General features: G+C 36.3%; 1 protein-coding gene across 1 annotated transcript in view; it reads left to right on the top strand.

Moving 5' to 3' along the window:
• Window positions 1-16,880: 16,880 nt before the first annotated feature.
• BEGAIN (brain enriched guanylate kinase associated) overlaps window positions 16,881-22,567 on the top strand; it is a gene marked incomplete at both ends in the record, with an annotated part of 133,938 nt that continues 128,251 nt past the window's right edge. The window contains one exon of the mRNA XM_079537903.1: window positions 16,881-17,624. Within this exon, the coding sequence (XP_079394029.1) occupies window positions 16,881-17,624 (744 nt within the window). The remainder of the gene's footprint in view (window positions 17,625-22,567) is intronic.

Here is a 22,567-nt window from a genome sequence, read left to right as displayed (position 1 = left end):
AAACAGAAGAACACACAATATTATCACCTTACAATTCTCAAGCCACCTGTTAGAAAGCCACGTCCCGCTAGCAATGCATAATTGATGCCTGCCCTGACACATAGTTTTTAATTTTCTGACCTGATGTCTATGCTTATCATGTCCCATTCCTAAGTCACCAAGTAGCTGACAGCATCTTCAGATATTAGTAATTGTGTAACCCTTGAAAACATTGTAGAAAGCCTGCAGACATAAGAGGAATATTTGCACTTCAGCTATCAGACAAGAAAGAGAAACTAAGGCTCCTTTAAGAGAAGATCGTTACTCACTCTACTAGGTGTCTCTTTCAGAAAGACCTGCCAGCTGCTGATGAGAAGGACTGGTGGAGAAGTGCATATCTCTTTTTGCACTGACAGCCTCCTTGCTGGCAGGGAAACATGAAAAATGAAAAGTCCATGATTTAGTATAAGCGTTTCTCTGCAAAAATTAAAACATCGGTATTTTATCAACATTTCTCATCCTAAATCTAAAACACAGCATAAAAGCAGCTACTAGGAAGAAAATTAATTCTACCCTAGCTAAAATCAGCAAAGTTAACAGAGAAATAGCAGTGCAAAAAAGGATACTGCATGGAATACACAAAGTCATAGTTCAGATTTCTATTACATGCCATTTTAAGAGAATCTACATTTGCAATGTCTTGACAGTGAGATGATAAAAAACAACAGTCCTGCTGGCATGGCACTTGGTCTGCATATTCTTTAAGAGGACAACTGCTTTGCTTCTCCAGTCCTCATGCTATCAGTACTACTTATAGAACTAACAGGGACAAAACTGTGATCTTCTGTTTCAAAGAAGGTATCAGTAAACCTTCATCATCCTCTCTTCCAAATTACTATTAATTTATCTGTATTCTAATTTAATTCAAGGGCTTTAGTTCAACAAGCATTTAACACAGTCATAAGAAAAATTGAATTTCAACTAATTTATCATGTAATGTCTCAGAAGGAACAACTAACTCTGAAGGGCCACTGTCAACTTTATTTAAAATCTTACATTTGGGAAGAAAAGCATAAACAAAGTTTGCATTGCTTCAACGCACTACAAAAAAAAATGTGCTAAAATTTTCCTTCAGAATAAGTAAATCTTCTCCAAAAATACATATGGATATGACGTATTTTTGGACTTGAAGATAAGATGGTGTGGATGATTCTATATGCATTTAGAAAGGAAGATAAATATGACTTTCAAGTGGGTTAAAACTGAATGTTACATAGAACAAATAATTTCCAAAGCATTTAGTTCCAGGTATGCACAGCTTCCCCAGCCATGAAAGTAATGCCTCCTATTTATTCTCATGGAAATTACAAGAGATACAAAGAACACAGTAGCAGTGTTAGAGCAAACTCTGCTACAAAATGTTCTTTTTCGGTCACCACTGTTAGCTACATATGTATATGGAAGAGTTTGTTGTCTAACTGTTCTGAACACCAAATATGTTTAAGGAATAGAGCAACAAAGGCAGATTATTTTCTGTCAGAAATTCTGCTAGAATTTCTAGAATGATTCTATGATTCCTCCAGTTGTGCTGAGAAACAATTACTGCGCTTTGTATTTTTAGCAGTATTTGCCTCAAATAAGTTTCTGTCATTGCTACTAAGTTGGACTGAGCTCTCTCTGGTATATTAGCAATCAGGCTAGCACCTACGTCATTTACTTTGGGGAACAATCAAAAGTAAAAATAAACTGAACTCAACTGAAATAATGTAACCTCCTATAATGTACACTTCTGGGGGTTCTGGACAAATCTTGATGAGCTAGAGTCCCTATAAAAACCTGTTTGTTCTTCATATTCCCTTCAAAGAGAAAAGCAGCTTGTTCAAAATAAGCCACTAAAAACAATTGCTGTAACATGTCTTGGACTGAAACATATGCCCTGAAACAAACAATATTTCCTCTATTATTCAAGAAAGTAAACATCATTTTGGAATTTTTACCAACAAATGCAAATATTATGTCTAAATCACAAGTAATTTTTCCCATCTGTATTTCATGATAATACTTCATACTTTTTGAACTTTTGCTGAAGATTAGGAAAGAGAAATTAGAAAAATGGTTTTAAAAAAAAAAAAAAAAAAAAGAAAGCACTTTAGTAAGTTGCATACATCCTCTGTCTTTAGATGGAAGACAAGATGTTTATGGTTTGGGAGGCGTATTTTCTCACATTACCTAACGTGATATAAGGCTATAAATGTCCCCCTTGAAGAGTCTGATAAAATACATTTTTTCAAGTGAGACAAATTTAACAACACACAGCAAATATAGTTAGCAAGAAACTGGCTAAATAGAGCTTAACGGGAATATGTCTCTCTGAAAATCAATTTGGCATCTGGAGTCTGATTTTCTGTCTTGCCTTTCCTACATGTTCTTGAATTGGTTTTAGGAGAAATAACCACAGAAGTAATATTGGTAACATATTGGAAAGATGCTGGTTACAGATGGTATAAAGAACGCTGTCTTGTTGAAAATCCATAAAGACTCAAAGCAACAGACAAAAAGAATGGGATACAAAAATAATTCATAAATTCTAAAAGCTTAGTGGTTTTATTTCCAGAGCTAAACAGTGCACTTGAAATTTAAAGATTGAGATTGCTAAAACATTCATGTTCTTAGCAGTGCAGACACAAAGTTAAGTAATTTTTGCTCTAAGCTGTACTAAAGTCAATGGCTTCAACTGGACAGTATTATATATTCCATTTTTTAATAATGTTTCAGCTTGACACATTTCTGTTTTGCTCTTGATAAAGGTTACATCTATGTTCCTCAAAAGTCATTATATATAGTTTAGTGGTTTTGGTTGTTTTTGTTGTTGTTGTTTGTTTGTTTGTTTTTAAGTGGAAAAGATGACATTTTCTGGAACACAGAATCTAAATTTGGACATTACAGGAGTGCCCAAAATTGACCATCTTTCCATACAGCAGAGGTCTCCTCACAAGCACACCCATTAACAATATTCATTTTCTGTACATGCTATAGTCTCCACAGAGGTGTTTAGATGCTGATAATAAAGTGAAATGAATGAAGGCTGTGGGAATCAGAGTGTAGGTGTGCAACAGCCAGGCTGCTGAAAGTTGAGTGTGACTGATGTGCAGATAGCAGGCTATGTGTGGAGAATGATAAACACAGTGGGAGAAAATATTAGTGCACATGTGAAAGGGAACTTGCTATATATTGCCTGAATTTGCAGCACACCCCCCTCTGTCAAGGTTATCTCCCCCTCTTTTCCCCATATTTGATTATGCTTGACAGCGTGATGAACACTGCAGCCAGATGAGACATTTATTTTGTTGAACTATCCCCAGAGGACTAAGACAGAATAATCTCCTAGCCAAGCTACAAATTAGATCTTCAGGATACAAGCTGGGCCCTTTTTATTTCTTGTTTAAAAATGCAGTTCCAGAACTGTTGAGGTCATTTTTAGACTGAGGTCAAATTCAGTAAACATCTTTAGTCAGATCTTTAACTTTTAACGGATGACTTTATATTTCATCCAAAAGTCCAAAAAAAGCATCAAAGAAAGGTATTAGCAGGACTAATTCTTCTTCGCACTCCTATTCCTAACAATCAGTGCTGGGCACAAGGAGCATATGACTTTCCCCATAACTATCCAAGAGTCCTGCACAAGAACTACAGGCCAAGCAGAAGCCCTTACTGCTGAGGTGATGCCCTTCTTGCCACAGGGGGACACCCTGTGGCTTCTCGTTCTCCGAGGAGCTCTGCTTCAGGCAGGCTTCCTCCGGAGGTCTTAAGTTAATAAGGGAACTTCAGTTCTCGCTTACTTTCTCTCTCCATGTTAAATTCTGGGAGCTGTGAAGTTTTACATTCATTAAACTGTCAGAGAAGGTTTTTGAAGACCATTATCAAACTCCTTCAGTAATGTCATGGTTGAGCAACAGAAAATGCTCCCCACATGCAAAGGCTGAGTAAGATTCCTCCTCCAAACTCTCTGCTTATATCAATCACTCCATGAAAGGAGGATGAGCAAAACCTATTAAAGACATTAAATTCATCATAAGGGTTGGTCATCTTAATGGAAAAACTATATTTAAACACAAATGACCATGCCACTTAAGCGTGTGTAACATTTTTTCCCTTCACATAGCAAAGATTTAAAAAGAAACATTTCTAAGACCTGAACATCACAGCTAAAAGCATATGAAGAGTTCTTGAAAAATAGTGCTATGAAAATAAGCATACCTTTAAAGCCATGAGGTACTATTCAGACTCATTATCAGTAGTGTTACTGTGACCTTGCTCATAGCAATAACTCAGTGTGAATAAGTAAATGAAGAAGAGAACATTAAAAATCAAAATACATGCACAAGTATGTTTACACTTAACAAACTTAGTAAAAACATCAAATTCTGAAGAATTTATGACACTCCGTAGCAGTTTGAGAAAAAAACTACTGACTTTCTGAAAGAGAGATTTTTCATTTTGAATTATATATTTTTCTAAGTTCTAACATTGACTAACATATTTAGATTTGAGGTACTTACAGGGATTTAAAACATGACACAGCAAAAAGGTAACACTGAGAGAAGGTGGCACTAAAAAGCATTACATCTTCCAAGCCTTCTATTTTCTGTCAAATATTATGAGTACCTTCACATATGTTACTTGGGATCACCTGTAGATGCATTCTTTTTTTCACGGTTATGCAATGTTTTAAACTACCCAACAGTATTTCTGTGACAGTCCCCACCATTCTCTAGTGATATTCAATCAAGTTGGAATGTACTGAAATGTTAATACTTCTGTCTGGGGCAAGCGAAATTGCACGATAACCTCATGTTACCCACAGCTGAACTTAACAAATGACCAACCAATTGCATCGGTTTTGCCCTAGAGTTTTGTTTTTACCATTTGCAGCACCAAATTTTATAGGTACTTGCAATCATTGCATCTATTTTCTCACCCTTCTGTGACCTGTTCCCCTCACTTTGAGGATTAAAATGCCCAGTTCAAATCCTGTAAAAAGGAAAGATCAAATATTCCAGTCACACTGCTACTGAAATTCAAAGTTGAGCCTTGACTGCACTTTCTTCTTCTGCTTCTGAGGTTATTGTTAGCAATTATTTTACTGTGAGAAGAGGGAGGTGGAGGAAAAAAAATGAGAAGGAATGAGTGGTTAGATAGCTGTGTTCTGCAAGATATACTTAGAATCAATCATATTACAGTTTTCTTAGCCAGGCCAGTGATCATAAATTTTCTATCTTTTCTCAAGCTCTGTGGCTGTGCCAGCCATTCATTCTAAAATGCTTCATGTTTCCTTTTACAGGAATTAACAATAGGATTATGGATTCAGGAAAAAGCTAGAGGAGAGGCAGGGAGTGAAAAGAGTCTTGTTTGGTACAGCACTGAATAGTGTGCAGAAAGAAAAGCATGCCAGGAGTCTGGAGAAATGGAGAAAGACATAGAAGGAAAGCATTTATTTGTAGCTTATAGCAAAAGTTTAGTTTAAATAGACAAAACTTTTGCCTATTCTTGTATTCCTTCCTTTCCTCTATTTTCCCTTTTACAAGAGAACTGGGAATGTAATTTCATTGGCCCAATTTGAAAATGAGTACTAATACCTGGATAAGTATTTTTACATGAAGGAAGAGCTAAAACAAAAAGGGAGATGAGCACAGAACTGGGTGATATTTTGTTCCTTTAACCTCTCAGCTATAAGTACGGTGATGGCTAAAGCACTAGCTACAAATGATGTCATGTTTCCTCTCATGTCAGCTCCTTGGAAAAAGTCACAATTTTTCAGAGGAAATACTATGTTCCTCTTCACTTGTCCATATATGTCTTGAAGGTTCTGGTGTATGGTATCAGCACATTTGTATTTGAATCTCATCAGTCTTCCTGATGGGAAGAATTTGCAAGTCAAAAGATTTTTTCATGGAACTATGCTGGAAACACAAAAAGGGATAAGGTTAAGGGTCCTGGAAGTACAGGAAAAATATTACTGAAGAAGCCATCAGAAGTAATGAGCCTCAACTTTTAGATTGACACCTGTATTTTGCAGATGGATTTCACCAGCTTCACTTAGTTTGAAACTTAATTACTTTTGAGAATATGGATCTATTTTTCTGTCAACATGAAGGTGCTACTGTTCAGAGTTGTCCTCTAGAGTTCTGGGAAAATTTACCTCCTTGAACACCCACGTCTTGCACATTGTTTAATGCTCAAAACTCAATGGGAGCAGTAAAGAAAACTTCCTGTCAGATTATGAGGAGTAACTAACTGTAAGGGGTATCTTCTGAGCTTAACCATTCCATTTGCATGTAAGAACTCAACAGCAATAACTTACGAAAATCAAAGTTATCCTTCCCACTCCATCATCACCTTTTATTTTTTCAAGTCAGGTTATGGAGGTATAGCTAATTGTTGGCCATCTTCCAAAATCAGACTAGCAAGGTAATGATGCAGAGCATGGATGAAAACAGATCATCTGTCTTCACAGTCATTAAAGGTCCACTGTTTTGGACAATGTAAATCAGGACAAGCTGAAACCTGTTATTAACCTTCTAGTTAATAAATACATAAGAGACTTCTTCCTGTCTTAAAGCATCCCTGGTCAAAAGCCCTTTTAGCGTGCAGTATTTCTAAACACAGCATTAATATTTAAAGAATAACTTCTTTTCTGCAGCCCAAAACTGCAGATATAATTGGTTGTTGGATTATTATATGCATAGTGTTAATATTTACAACAAAACCTTGACATAATTTAAATGGTGACATCACTGAAACACCAGAAATGTATATGATTTTAAAGATAAGGTTACAAGGGGATAATTTTATTGCTGTAATTCCATGGCCTTATAATTGCAGCGGTTTGTGCATACTCATAAATAAGGTGATAGATTTTTATTTATTTATTTATTTTTAATCTCAGAATATCAAAGGGAAAATATAAAGCTTCATTTTCTCACATGTTACTATGCTACTTTCTGACTGGAGCTCGAGAATTCTTGTATGATGACCAACTAGAGGCATGAATGGCTGCTGGTACAGCACTGTGGTAGTAATCACAGCCTTTTGGAGGAATTCAATGGATATTCTGAAAGATCTCACTTTACTCAATTATCTGCTTATATTCAACAACACTGACTCAATCACTTTCAATCTCAAAAGCAGAAGACTAAGAAATTATTTCCTATATATTTGGCATATCATCACTAGCCTTGATGCTACTGAAGTACTGAAAAGCACTAATAAGTTGATAGCGAATGACCCCATGGTAAGTTGTACAGCAATTGCTTGACTATGCTCTGCAAGTGTATGCTCTCATAGCAACACAGACAGCATATCATTCTCTGCTGGCTTCATTAAAAAGAAAACGATCCTGTCTTTCAGTTAAAAAAAAAAAAAAAAGAAAGAAAGAAAGAAAAAAAAAAAAAAAGAAAAGCTGTAACTGTTGAAGCAGCATGCACCTAATAAGCTACTTCTAAATCTGGCTCCATCATTTCAGCCTGTGGACTAGCAGAACAGAGCTTGCAGAATCCTCCTCAAGTAAGTACTGTTTTCTCCCAGCAGCCTGTCTCTTGTTTTGCTGTTGTTTTTATTATTAATATTTAGAATGTATAACAGGTAGCAAAGGAATCTTCAGCATGAAATTAGTACTGCTGCAATATGGCAATTGAATAACTGCTTTAAATATGAATTAACATGCTCTGCTGTTTCATTTGGCAGACATTACTGTCTTTAAAAGGCAATATTTAATACATTAAGGTACAAGACAGCAAATTATAAAATGTGGATGAAGCTTCTAGCTGCAGTGCTAGAAATCTAGGGAAATTATTTATAATAGACAGTCATGATAGGGCTTTTTAAATGAGTTATGCCTCTTTTATTTGCATAATCCACATCATCCACATCATGGAACACGTCTATTTGATCTCATCAGGACTGGAACGTGTATCCTGAATATGTTTCTGCCCATTAAGAATGAAATTAGCAAAATCATTCCTATCTTCAAGAAAGGAAAAGCTCATATACTAGAGTTTCTAGTAAAAGTAAAGCTAATATGTAGACATGAAATCTACTTCAGGTTTCTATCAAATCCTGAAGGAAAATATTAGTGATGGATGACTTTGTTTAATTATACAGTGTTAATCCGTCACTGTTAAACTCAACAGAGCATAGATAAAATTATTCTTTGTATAAGAAACAGCATACATGCATGTCATTTGCCAAAACAAACAGCATATCCTGCATTATATTTTCTGCAAGAGTCTTTAAACAGCTCTGGTTAACATGTCTCTTCAATGTAATGAAATGGGGTGGGGCTATGGGAGTTGAAGGTTAAAAAACAAGAAACAGCAATCTTTTCTTCATGTATGAATTGCAACTGTTGCAGTAGAAAGGAGTTAGAAACAGGCAATCCACGAGTCTCCCCTTGTAGCTAGTGTGCAAACACACACATGCTCACATGCACACAAGTGTTTTTCCCATTTACTTCTAGCTGCTTAGCACCAGTCCCCATGACATACAGCTCTGATTACAAACACGCAGGTGTGCAGCATTTGGCAAAAGTAGCTGTGTGTGAGATATTACAGCTCTAGTATTAATATCTTAGAAGCTTGTAAGACAGATTCTATACCTTCAAATAACATTGTTTGCCATCATATTTATTGTAGGAGAAAATAAACTGCATAAAATCAAATTACTTAATTAACTTCAACAGAAATCTGCCTAAATACTTTCCTCCCATTCAAGTTATCCACCTCCCAACATCCCATGAAAACAGAATTCAAGAAATTATCATTCATTTCTCCTAGTCATTGTCAAATTATTCATAACAGCACATTTTAAAGCATACTGCCAAGCCAACTCATTTATATGCAGGAAAGCTTTTTTTAAACAAACTTTTCCAGGACATACTGGGGAATAGAACTGGAACAACCATTTCCTTATTAACTGTATAATAGAAATAGAAAGTCTTTGGCTCTGATTTTGCATAGAGAGAGATAAAGAATGAAAGCAGAAATAACAAAATTACTGCATTATAGTTACAGCGAACAATAATATATACCTCCTTGGCAAGCAATACTAAGCTTTCTTGGGCCAACTCTGAGCAGACTAATAAATTAGAATAAAGGGGTGGTCAAACCTGACATGCCACTGCCCTTTCCAAAGTTACTGTAAAATCTCAGAATGGCTATAACATAGACAGCAAATAGGAAAACACAGTACCTTCCTTGTAAGACAATGGGAGCCATTGGTAGGGAGCAACTCTGCTAACAAGCTTTGATCCATGAATCCATGACTTAGTATCCCGCCAAAAGAGGAAGCCATCATTGGCAACAGTTTCTGAGACAGACTACGAGGGCAAATAGTGAGAAAAGGACTGCACTTATAAGGCCTCTAGGAGGAAACAGTGTCTTCAGGATGAAGGAGAAGGCATTACCTAGATGAAAGGCTCATTTCTTCCTTATGCTTTGTGATTATTTAATTTACCAAAGGAATGATCGTAATGAAATCCCACAAATCTACTACAGGAAAACTGTTTTTATGAGAGTCAAAGCCTTCAGGGATTTGAGCCAGTACAAAAAGCTGTAAGTTTTTTCAATGTGCTCTTGAACAATGCAGTCTATCACAGAATGTACTAAATCAAACAAGCTCAAGGGGCAGGAAAATAAAAAACTATATAGCAACATCTTACTCCCTTTTCATTTATAAAATTTGACAAGTTTCATTCCAGTCTCAAACTTTCCTCTATGTTTAATCTTAACCTAGTAGAATTCTATATTTCTGCAGATGTAATAGAGATGATGAGGGAAATGATGGTGTGGAAGATGTCTAAAATAATTCCTGGAATCATCACTAGGGTGGATTTTGAGCCCCCTGAATTCATCCCAGTGACATCATGACCTTGCAGACTGTGGATCAAGTGTTAACTCACTTTACATCAGGCTAGGAACAGATTTAAAGGAAAACAAATTGTTATAGAAAATATTATTATTTTGAAAATAAAGTGAAAATCAGTGGATGGGGAATTCTTCCATTCTATCTATCCGCAAAAAAAAAAAAAAAAAAAAAAAAGGAAAAAATATTTTTATGTCAGGGCTGATTTTGCATGAGAAAAAAAATTCCATTCTTCCACTCAGTCTTCTTCTCTATTATCTTAAATTTAATTATGTCATTCCCTTCTCTTTGCCAAATAATTATAATAATTTAAAAATAAAACAAAGAAGCAAACAAAAACAACAACAACAAAAAAACAATATAGGGTCTGAGAAAAAATAAGAGAAAAGTTAGAGCAAAAAAAAGAAGAAAAAAGAAATGCCTGGTTTGAAAGCAACATGATAGATGGACAGGCTTAAGAATAGACTAAAAGAATTTGGCACTTTCCTAAAAAAAAAAAAAAAAAAAAAAAAAGGATAAGGATAAGGATATGCAAGGAACAGTGGAAGAAACTAAGACTCCTCATCTGTATATTCACAAAAGGATCAATTATTTTGCTGGCTGTTTTCACCAAATGACTACAAAGTGAACAGGAGCCAGACTCAAATGCTAGTGCAATGCAGATGACATAGAGCTCTACCCATCCTACAGCACGGCTACAAAGAAGGCACAACGTGTGAAGAGCTCATGGAGCAGCTGGCTAAAGCAGAAGCTGAGCAAGACAAAGGGGATGTTGGCAGAGGACAGAAGGCATTTTGAGGACTCATTCACAGTCCAGGTATGGAGCCTAAGCATTAATATGATAAATAAACTGTTATTCACAGATGTTATTGTTTTCAATTAGCTCCATCTTTCTTAGCTGAAGACAACAATCTATCATGCAGGTGATACCATAGGCTTTTAGTGCATAGAAGTGCCAAGAAGGAAAAATGGTATTGCGTATATGGTCTGAAGCTCAGCCTAGCTAGACCACAGATCTATACTATAGATCAGCCTCCATATCATTTTCAAAGCATTTCGTTATCTGAACTGTGGATAAATAAAAGATCAGTTAAAACATTTGAAAAAAGATCACAGTCTGCAGCTTCACTTCACTGGCTTTACTCAGCAGGAGCAAAATTCGTCTTCATGGGAGATTGAAAGGGAAAAAGTCTCTTGGGAATTAAGGGCAACCAAATGTCTTATCATCTAATGCTGCGAATCTCTGGTACATTTCTTTGAGCAGCTTAAAAAATATACACAACACGTCCACTGTGAACTTTTCTAATGTTAGGGATCAAATGACACAACAGCCAACAGCTTACAAGTGATATTAATGAAACAGAAATGAAAGATGCTCCGATAGTATGACACTGAACATAGCAATAAGAGTCTGTGTAGAATGGAAACTCTTTTTCCTTCTGTGGTACTGCCACAAAAATAACTGAAAAATTAGTTTGTTGAAACATCTTGTGCTTGCATTTTCCCCTCCTTTAATTTTAATTCATTTTTAAGCTGCAAATAGAGCTTGCATGTGAAGAAATGTGGCTGGCTCTGGTCTTACTGCAGCTGGAGTATTTGTCAGAGAACAGTGACTATTTTCAGGGTGGTGCAGGAGCTATGCTAAAAGCTTCTCTCTTTCTTCTAACATTCAACCTTAGCCTAACATTTACCTTAGCCTGGCAAAGAGTCAGATTAATGGAAATTTACAGGAAATCAGATGCTTTAGATTTAGAGATTGAAAGCAGAGACTACCCACAATGCACATTCTGGCATAGAAGCACAAATATCTCAAATATCTGTAGGCCACTACAGTGTCTTCTCAAATTCTTTTCATGCCACCAAAAGCTACCACATTTTAAGGAATTCAGATTTATTTCATGCCGGGGAAGGAAATACTACAAAATGCTCTCCAAATAGCAATCCAAAAAGCAACCCAGTGAGAGAGGAACACCTGTAATATATAAGGCAATATATTTAATTTTAAAGCAGAAAGGTTAAATAAAATAATCTAAAATGAACTGCACAGAACTGCATTAAGTGCAGAGTAGTGGATAAGATTTGATAAAATTTTCATTAAAGGCAGGAGGGAAGAGTGTATCTGAACATGAATGGACATTGGAAGGGCTGGGATATAGCTATTTTAGAAGTAGACTATCTAAAGAACATATGCATCCTTAGGGCAATATTTTGGAGCACTTAAAGACTGGCTGAGAACTCACAGCAACATGATTTACAATAAACGCCTTCCATTGTAAAGGCGTATAAAGGTGTAAATTTCTTGCACCAAGAACTGCACAGAAAAAAGGTATAATTATAGATCCAAATTCCTGGAGCCTACCCACTGAGGACAAAACTTCCTGGAAACAGCCTTGAATTAAAATAAACCCCAATATTCTGTTTAAAATCATATTTTTGCTCTGTTCTTAATTAATAACCTACCATTTTCCTATGAATCTTAATATGTTGAAAACCTGTCAGCTTATTTTTTAATGCAAGTTATTTGCCAAATATCTAATCATTAGCGTATCAAAATGCACAATCTTAGGTACACATAAACTTTGCACACTTCTTTAGTACTAGAACTGTTGAATGCCTGCTTTGATCCAAAAATGAGCATATCTTCCAGAGCTCTACACAAAGACACTTCCTGTTGTCATAACAACCTCCTGCAGCTTTTTTGCTCTATGGAAGTCTTGTATTTGCTTTTGAGACTATTAGCAAAAATTAAAACTCCAAAATTTTTAAAGCAGTGATAGCATTAGAAAGCATAGGGGAACAAAGATAAATATAGGTATGTATACACATACAAATTCCCACAAAGCTCAGATTTCAATTTGCAATCTTCAGAGAGTGGTCTTTGAAGATATTACTTTGGATCAATTTTTGTCTGGAGGTATTTTTTAATTCTCTTTTTTATCCAAAATAGGTAGGTTACTAATAATATCTGTGTATTATCACACTAAGAATGTAAATAAATCTAACTTAATCTTTACAAAAAGCTTTGTATATTTTGATATATAACAAATTTACTAGACAGGTCCATGAGCGCATCAGTCTTTTCAAGTGAAACACTGAATCAGTATGAAAGTTCAATTAAAGCTGTGATGTTTAAGATTCAGCTGTCAATTAAGCAGGAAAGGTTAAATATTACTATGTTTATATTATTCTTAAGCTAAAACAGGATAGAACATCTCAATCATTGCACCACAGAAAACGACAAACTTGGAATTTTGAATCCTTAGAACTAGATAATGAATTTTCATTGTTTGAATATTGTTACTATTTAGAGATAGCAATTTGATCATATCCTCATTATGCAAAACTGTGTACCAATTCATGGAAATATACAATCCTTTCCTAATTTTTAAGGATAGGCAATGGTAGTTACAAAAGAAAGCATAAATTTTTGTCGAAGAATACCTAAGAAGTTAATGGCAGAGCTGCTAACAAAGAACATCACATTTACAGTCAAGTCTGTCATTTAGAACAGGCTTGCACAGATGTACTGAATAATTACAATTATTCTCATCATTTTAAAAATAATGCAACATCAATGCAGACGTTTTTCTCTGAGATTATTTTAGTGCTAATAGGACATTTTTAGAAGAATTCAGAAATGAAGCAAACCTTCATCCAACAGAGGCATGTTGTAGCAAGAAATAACAGAATTATTTGATTGTTAATACAGCTCCCCAGAGGTATTTGTTTCAAGGGAATAGCCCAGGCTACTGCAGCAATGCATTGCTATTCACAGACATACCTACTGGCACTGAAAAGAGGAACTCTCTTTATCAGCAAAGTCTTCAAAGAGATTTGGATATATAACGCAAATTTATTGCAGTGCTTTAAAAAGTCACTTATTATATGGAAACCAAATCACCAACATCAAATCATTACAAGAGAGTTCAAAGTCTCAAACATTCAAATTCTTAAGCATACACTGATTTAATATTCAAATACTTGATTAGCACAGTGACTAGTGGAAATGATTCCTGTGATTCCCGAGCTCTGTAGATAATATTTTGGTGAATTTTCTTAAGACAGGCCCCTGTAAAGATAATGTTACTCCCAGCTTTGTTAACATCTATTCCAGCTAGGATTTTGAGCAGTTAACAACAAAAGTTCTATATCATTTATTTGCATTCCAGCCTAACCTCATTCAGGTAAGAATTCTTCTGTCACTTTGCAAGGGTGGCTTTAATTGTTTGGTTAATATTATGTCACATTTTACAAACTATTTAAGAATGTATGTATAAAGTCATTAGGCAGAAACAACCAAAAAAGAGAAGAGGCAGCATTAAAACCCCTCAAATATACTCAAGCTAGTTTACCTCTAACCTACAACCCAATATTTTTCCTATTTTTCTTTTAAAATATTTTATTGCTGATGACACTTTAAAACAAATAGTCTCCTTCTTGACAATATGATATAATTCTATGAGCCATTTCTGTTATCTGTTCCACAGACTTCTGTCACATTCACACCTTAAAATTTGCACATATGCAGTCGATGAATTTGTGTTTGGAGTTAACACCGCTTTGGTCATGCACAAATTATCACAGTTCTTCATGAATAAAAAGCTCTTCAAATATGCATAAACCATTCCAGATGCTGGATCAAGAATGAGGCTTACTCTGTTTCTGAAACAGATATTTTAATGAAGTCACAGAATCATAGAATCACAGAATCTGCAGCACTGCCACTTTCCCAGGTTCTAACGGATCTTGGAAAGGAGTTCTAAGATGCAGTAGCATAGACCTTACCTCCCTGGGGAATCCAATTTTGTGCAGTGAGTAACCATATGTTTGCAGACATCTGTGTGAGGACACACAGAAAAAGAAAGCCCTAAATTCTGGCTTTACAAGGAGAGAAAAGTGTTGTATTCTGTGACTGCATTGAAAAGGTCATGAAGATCTTAGTGTTGACAACAGAAAGCATTCGCAGCCTCTTCATGCTGTCACCATTCACCTTCAAGTGAAGGTGAAATAACCCTGTGTGAATAGGGCTTATGCATTTTAATCCACATTGTTTCTTTGATGAGGATATTTGTAACATACAATGGAACAGCACAGTACCATAGAAAATATAGAAGCATTTCAGAAAATAATTCTAGTAAAAGCAATTGATTTCCGATGTGTTAAAAGGACCTTTCTGTCCTCCCAATATTTGCAAAATTAATGCACTTACTGTGTTAATTTGAAAGATTTGCAAGACTTCAGCAGCTTTTACGAGCAATGATTTAAATGAGTCCTGGAATTGTCAATGTGGAGTCAATAAATTATATGTGATGGCCCAAGTGACTAGTAATGAGAGACCTGAATACAATGTCTGCTTGGAAATCTACTGGAATTACATTTTAAACTGAACTGCTGCTAACATATGAGCTATATATGGTATTTTAAAATATGCTTCTCATTTACTGCTTTTTCCTTCCTTGCTATCTTCTCATCCACCTCAACCCTTTCCAGAGATCTTTTTCACATCTTCCTGCCCCCAGGACTTAAGGGAGATCATTGCTTATGATCCACTTAACTTTTCTTTCTCCACATGACGTATTTGGAAATGTCTGATTCCCACCATACAAAAATGATTAAATCATACAATGATTTGTGTTGGAAGGGACCTACCTTAAAGATCATCTAGTTCCAACAACTCTATCGTGGACAGGAACACTTTCTAATAGACCAGGATGCTAAAAACTCCACCCAAACTGGCCTTAAACACTTTCCAGGATAGGGTATCCATAACATTTCTGGGCAACCAGCTCAGTGCCTCACCACTCCCATAATAAATAATTTCTTCCTAATGTCTAATTTACATCTGTTCTCTTTAGCATAGTCTGATTTTCTGATTCACAAAAGAAAAAAAAAGGAGTTAAATAACATGCTTTCCTAAAGTAAGGAAATGCAAAAGCAAACAAACAAAACTAAACCGCCTTTTGAATTTTCAGTCAGTTAACCTGTGAGCACATCATCAGAATTCTCCAAATTTTCGCTGATCACTGACTACTTATAGTCTTTAACCTCACTGAAAGCAGCTCATATGTTCCTGTATGCACAAAGCAAAAAATAGAAATTCTGCTCATCAAAGTTCATAGTTGCCTGTTTGTAAAGAGTGAGAATAGTCTCACATGCAAAGAAGTGGAAAAAAAAGCATCACTAATGCTTTAGATTCATTTCTAATGCTATGTGACTGCACCTTGCTTGGTTTAAATCTTTAACAAATTATTTTAGAATGAAAACAAAGGCTGGAACATGCAAGTAGAAACTGTGAATCACATTCTTTTTGTCTTTCTGGATCCAGCAGATCTGCTGCTAAACTTTCCAGTAGAATAGCAAACACTATTAACATTAGGACAAAATAGGATGACCTTCTCTACTATTGGATTTTATAAAGCCCTGAAACAGAATCACCCCAGACTTTACTTAGTGAGAATTGATTTACATCATGGTAGTTTGGTTTCCAGATCAACAGACAGGACTATATCATATGCTGATTCAGATCAATAAGAGCTCATGCTCATCCACTAAGCACTCAATACCCTGGAAAATTTGCATGTCCTATAGATTCTGTTGATTAGTATGGCTAATTAAAATGATGGGAATGTGTTATTGATCTAATTATGAAACATACACATAATTTGGGATGCATATGGGGTAAAATGTGGTGGCTGTACTATTACGCCTTTCAAAGGCATTCCCATTGCCTTACAAGATAGAGAGGATTTATAGGAGTACCACTTTCATTGATGCCAGCTGACATACCGACACAAAAATAAATGGAGTCACAGTCAAAGGGCTCCATTTCTCCTGTTAAGCCAGAGGGTGCTGTGCCTGGAAGACCAGCCAAACAAGAGGGGGTTGGCAGGGTGACTAAAGAAAGAGCACACTGTGCACCCACCTCCACATCTGTAGCAGAAGCAGGAACTGATGTGGAGAGAAAAGTCTCTGGAGATTTGACAATGAACAGTTACTCAAAACGCTGCAGCTCCAGTGAGGACAGCTTTGAGTTACAGGGTAGCACAAGGTCAGAAGCTAAAAGCTTTGTTAAAAGCAAAAATAAGGATGAAGGCTATCGACCGCATCGATCAAAGCACAGTCAGAAAGGGGGTGAAAAAGCCCGTGGACTGGAACACACTTCTCTATATCCTGCAGAAGTTGGGAATACCAGCCAAAAGCTCCAGAAACTGAAGACAACACAGAAGAAAAGCAGTTCCTCTGCATCTGACTTAAGCTTGGTGAGTCAAGGATCATCAAGTTCATTGTCTGTTGTGGAAGAAAAAATTGAAGCCAAACTCAAATTCTCTCAATTTATTAATGAAGTTACCTTCAGAGTGCTCGATCCCATGAGTTTGAGGTCATATCGAGCTGCTAAACTGAAAAACACCTTTCCGTCTGGTGTGAGAAGCCTAGATGACTTACGTATTAAGAGAAAGTCTCCTGAAAGCTGGAAAGAGAATGTCGTAGTTGGGAAAACTCATCAAGAAATAGACTTAGAGAGCTTGAGAAGTGATGAAGTTGTGGCTGGAGCACGGACACGCAGATTAGAGAAGTCTTTGTCACTGGATACAGGTCCCTCTCTCAAGTCATTTGATAATGGTGCCTCATGCAGAACAAGATCTGGTTTACCTGTAGAAATTATGATTTCTCAAAGCAAAGAAATGCCAGCCACAAAATCTGCATCTCTGCCTAGAAGTACAAGCATGGTGAGCTCTTTCTCAAATCACTTATTTGGGTCATTTGTGACAAATGTGCACTAATGAAACTGTTTGAGAAGGTTGCTTTCTACCTGGGTTGGTTTTCACTTTGTACACAAACTTTTTTCGAGGGAGGAACAAATATAGAGGGTTGTTTAGTAGCTGAAGTATTCAACTCCATGTCGTATGAAGGGAAGGAAAGACGGGATACACCTCTCCAGACCTTTCCACTGTTTTTCATCTGTATGAGATTAAATGAGATATTTCTGCACTGTAATGAAGCATATATATAACCAGATCAGCTGAAGATAAGCAGTCAGTAAGTGCTCAGAGTAAGATAGTTTCACATGCAGAGAGTTCTATGACAGCCAAGCTCACTAGGTTAGAACTTGCTCAGGTATCTCTACACAAAACAGGTATATTCTTTTAGAAAGTTTAAGTACTATCCTAAAATTGCTGCTAAGGTTTGTGTGTCTGGAATTAATATATGTCACCTTACAATTTCTTTACTGATTCTTCTAAAAAAAAAAACAAAACAAAACAAAACAAAAAAAAAAACAACCCCACATCTTAAACTGACAAAGAAAAAAATAAAGACTGAAGCTCTGAAGCTTTCTTCTATGGTCTGGGCAAAACTATGTGTTTATTTTCATTATGAGATTATTCGCTTGACTGAGGATGGGATTTTTTATACCTACCCAAGTTGGTGAAGGGAGACAGTTTTTCTTTGGCATGGTCAGAAAACCTGAGCTGCTAAACCTGGAAGTGATACATTATGTTCTTACACCTCTTGAGCAAAGGTTGAAATCCTACATGACCAAACCCAGAACTGCTGTTCAAAACTATGTATATACACAGATGAAGACACAAAAGGAATAGCAGGATGGAGGGGGGAGGAGGGGAGAATAGGTAAACAGAACATATAAAGATTCATGTCTTCCACTTGCATGTTGACTTCAATGCAATTTGTTTAGTACAAGTCCTTACCTGAAGCGTGCCTAGGAAAAGGATGATCATTAAGACAATCTTTGGTGCTGTTATTGTAAAGATATTTTAAAAACACTGGTTATATAAATGTACATTTGAACATATACAGAACATTACATAAAATTTTTTCACGTGTTTGTTGCCAATGTATTGTATATTACCAATTATTCATATGTAGAATACTATCTCTAAGAGAAAGAAATAATTAGGTTACATTGAATTAAGTACAAAAACAAGATAGAAATATAACAGCACAAATCTTGAAGTACATGAAAGAACACGCTTGAAAGCTTGAGGTTGAGAAAGTTTGAGGTTGCACTTCATTAAAAAAAAAAACTGAGATGAAAAATTTTGTGACGCTGCCACCTGTCTGATATGTTTTCTGCAGACATTTGAGGAGTTCACAACAATGCATGTACTGCTTTTTATAGATCTATATTGGATCCAGACCTGGTACAGTGATTTTCAACTTTCAGACTTCTGAGAACTGCTACAAATCTTCAGGAACATTTCAGCAGCAAGTATTTATGTATTAGCAAAGTGCTGCAACTGAAGTGAAATCTCACCAAGAAAAAGAACAAACTTTCTCCACTGTAGATATTTGCAGAGGAATTACAGACAGCTAATCGCATCAAAAAAAATATTTATATTTACTTAAATGGGATTCTGATAGGTAGAAAGTAATTACTAAATACAACAATTTATATGTTGTATGAAATTCGGAGTGCTTGGATGAATGAGAGAAAAGTAAAATAATTTAACCAGATGAAAGCAAACTGAACACACACCAGCCAGAGGAGGATACACAACTCAAAACTATGTCATACTTCCAGGTTGAAAAAAATGACCTGTTCAATAGGCTGAAAAAAAATCAAGTTGAAAAGGATTGTTGACAATGAAAAGAGCTTCTCAGCACTGGGAGGATATGCTGATCGCAGTCTGCCAAAGAACAGATTTGCATAGAAAGAAATATGGATGCACCCAAAAAACATGCATTTGCCTCACATTCAAGTTATGTCTGGCTTGTATCTTTTAATCTACATTTTTTCTCAAATGGGCACACGAGTCACATATGGCATTGGAAATGCCACATGATCATCTTTCCCTGCCTCCCTCTCACCGTGTCTTCTCACACAACATTGCTTAGAAGTATGCTCTCCTCTCCCTTGCAAATTGGAGATGACCATCAGGCTGCCAGTAGTTTCAAAGCAGATTTTGTTTGTCAAAATAGATAAAAGAATACATGGCTTAATTCCTTTGCCAAATATTTGAGAGACAATATTGGTCATTACTCTTCACCATTTGGAGGCACCAGGTAAATACAATAATTTTCAAATTTCTTTCCTTTATACTCATTATCATGTGAAGCAAATATAGCCACTGAATTCCTAGCTAAATAAACCGTAACAACTTCAAACTGTTATTGTTTCTTTATCTAAAAGAGCCTGTATGTTTAGTAATATTGTAGAAGAATCACAGGTCAAAATAATTGAAGGTGAGCACTGAAAGCTGAGTACTGAAGACTTCAGTCAGTTAGGACAGTATTTGCTTAGTACATTCAAGGACTTTGATTGCATCATTATAATCTCTTTCCTTCTGATACCAACACTGACTGTTTTTCTAATTCTGTGCACAACTACTGTGAAATTGTCATTTAGGCTGCGATAGTAATAAGTAACATTGCAAACGTATGCAGATACATATTCTTGGATCTTCCAGGATTGGTAAAGTAGCTTTTAAATATCTCACAAGAGATAGGCAGTCAAATATTCTAAGCTACAAGATCTAATGACCAAAGCAAACAGCAGTTCTCTCTCACCCTGAGCTCGTCTGAAACCAAAGACAAAATTAATTTTCCACTGATTCAGTTATCTTAAATATCCTTTCAATCTCTGAGAGGTTATTTCAGTTTTAAGGAACATAATAGTATTACTTGCACCAGTAGCAGCCAAGCTAGGACAAGATTGAGCTCAGCAAAGAATGGCAGTCCAAGTATTTATCCAGTTTCATTAGTTAGAGTGCTGAATCCTCTTCATTTTATTTTTGACATTTATGGCACACTCTCAAGATGTTAGAAGCCAAGAACGCCATGTGTGGCTTCACCTATAGCTAACTTAATACCTCTTGTCCCAGTAATGTAGCACTGACTCTTTTCCCCTCCTTCTAGGAGGAATGCAGCAGCCTTGTACTGTAGGAGAGATCAGCATAATGTTTTTAGAGCAGCAGATGTGACATCGTTTTACAAGCAACAAGTATGAGCAGATGGTGTTTAGAGAGTTCTCCTTGCCTGCTCTAAAACACCTCCGTTGGGTCACTAATGGATCCTTCGTCTAGTTGAACACAGTACATAAAGCTATAATGTTCCCAAGATGACTCATATGGTCATTTACAGCTTCTCAGCTCATCAAATACAAATTAGATCAAAATCTTCTTTACAAAGCATAGACATCTACTAGTCAGTACTCAATAAAGTAAGCTATGTATTCAAGACAGGAAAGAATAAAAAGTTTGAACTACTTAACAATAAAAACTCTATGCTTTCAATGAAATTAAATATTTCTCTAAAAACAATTAAAATTTTTGAAGTTAGGGTTTGCACTTGGTTTCTCCACCACCACCACCATCCATTTTAAGAGAAGGAAAGCAGCATGTGACACAGAGGGAGCTCAATAAATGAACAGGTATTATTACGAGGTACTGCACTTGAGTTGGGACAATCCCAGATGCGTGTACAGACTGGGGAAAGAACTCACTGAGAGCAGCCCTGAGGAGTAGAATGTGAAGGTTCTGGTGAACAAGAGCTGGATGCAATCCAGCAGCATGCACTTGCAGATTATAAGGCCATCTGTATTCTAGGCTGCAAAAACAAAGGGGTGGCCAGTAGAGAAAGGGAAGAAATTGACCCTTTTTGCTCTTTCCTTGGGAAGTCTCATGAGCAGTTCTGCATCCAGGCCTGGGGTCCCCAGTGCAAGAAAGATATGGAGCTGTTGGAGCTGGTCCAGAAGAGGACACAAAAATGATCATAGGGCTGGAGCTCCTCTTCTGTGAAGAAAGGCTGAGGGAGCTGGGACTGTTTAACTTGGAGAAGAGAAGGCTCCAGGGAGACATTATGAACTGGCCAAAATTATAAGTACAAAGGAAACAAAATTTTTATGTTGTTTAATAGCAATAGGATAAAGGGGATCACTTTAAGCTAAAAGAGGGTGAGTTTAGATTAGATACAAGGAAAAAATTATTCATCAGAAATGTGGTAAGGCATTGGAACAAGTTGTCCAGAGGTGTGGATTCCCATACTTGAAGGCATTCAAGAGCAGATTGAATGGAGTCCTGGGCAACTTGATCTAGCAGGTGGCAACCCTGCCCATGGTAGGGAGCTGGAATCAGATAATTTTTAAGGTCCCTTCCAACCCAAGCCATTCTATGATTCTGTGAATTTCTGCACAGTAATCAGGGCTCCATCCAGAACATAAAATCATTCTTCACCCAAATGTACTAATTGCCATAATTGGAGTGGCTACTCAGTTAGGGAAAAATGCTGAGCACATGCATTTCACATTGATTTTATATCTCTTGGCACTAGCCACAGGAAAGCAGCACTGGCAATCAATATGTTTAGTGTTCATTTTCCAGAAATTTGTGTTAATATGACTTTTCCTCTTCCTTTGAGTTTGAAAATCACTTCTCAATTGCACACTCTATCTTTGGGTCCTTCTAGAAAGAAGTAGTACTTTCAGAGTAATGGAAATTACAACAGGCTCATAACAATTAACCATTAGCAGAGATTCCTGAAAACTGCAAAGCCAGACAAGAGAAGGTAGAAGAGTAAGAAGCAGAAAAAATATATTTTTTTTTTCTCTGGCCCAGGTTTTGTCTAGCAAACTTTATGTGTAATTTGTGACAATGAGCTTTGAAGGTATTTCAAATCACTTTTCATTTCTTCCTTCAAAGATAAGTAGGTGATTATC

This window comes from Tetrao urogallus (assembly GCF_951394365.1).
Source record: "Tetrao urogallus genome assembly, chromosome: 6".
Classification (NCBI taxonomy): domain Eukaryota; kingdom Metazoa; phylum Chordata; class Aves; order Galliformes; family Phasianidae; genus Tetrao; species Tetrao urogallus.
This window is presented reverse-complemented; position numbering and strand designations above follow the sequence as displayed.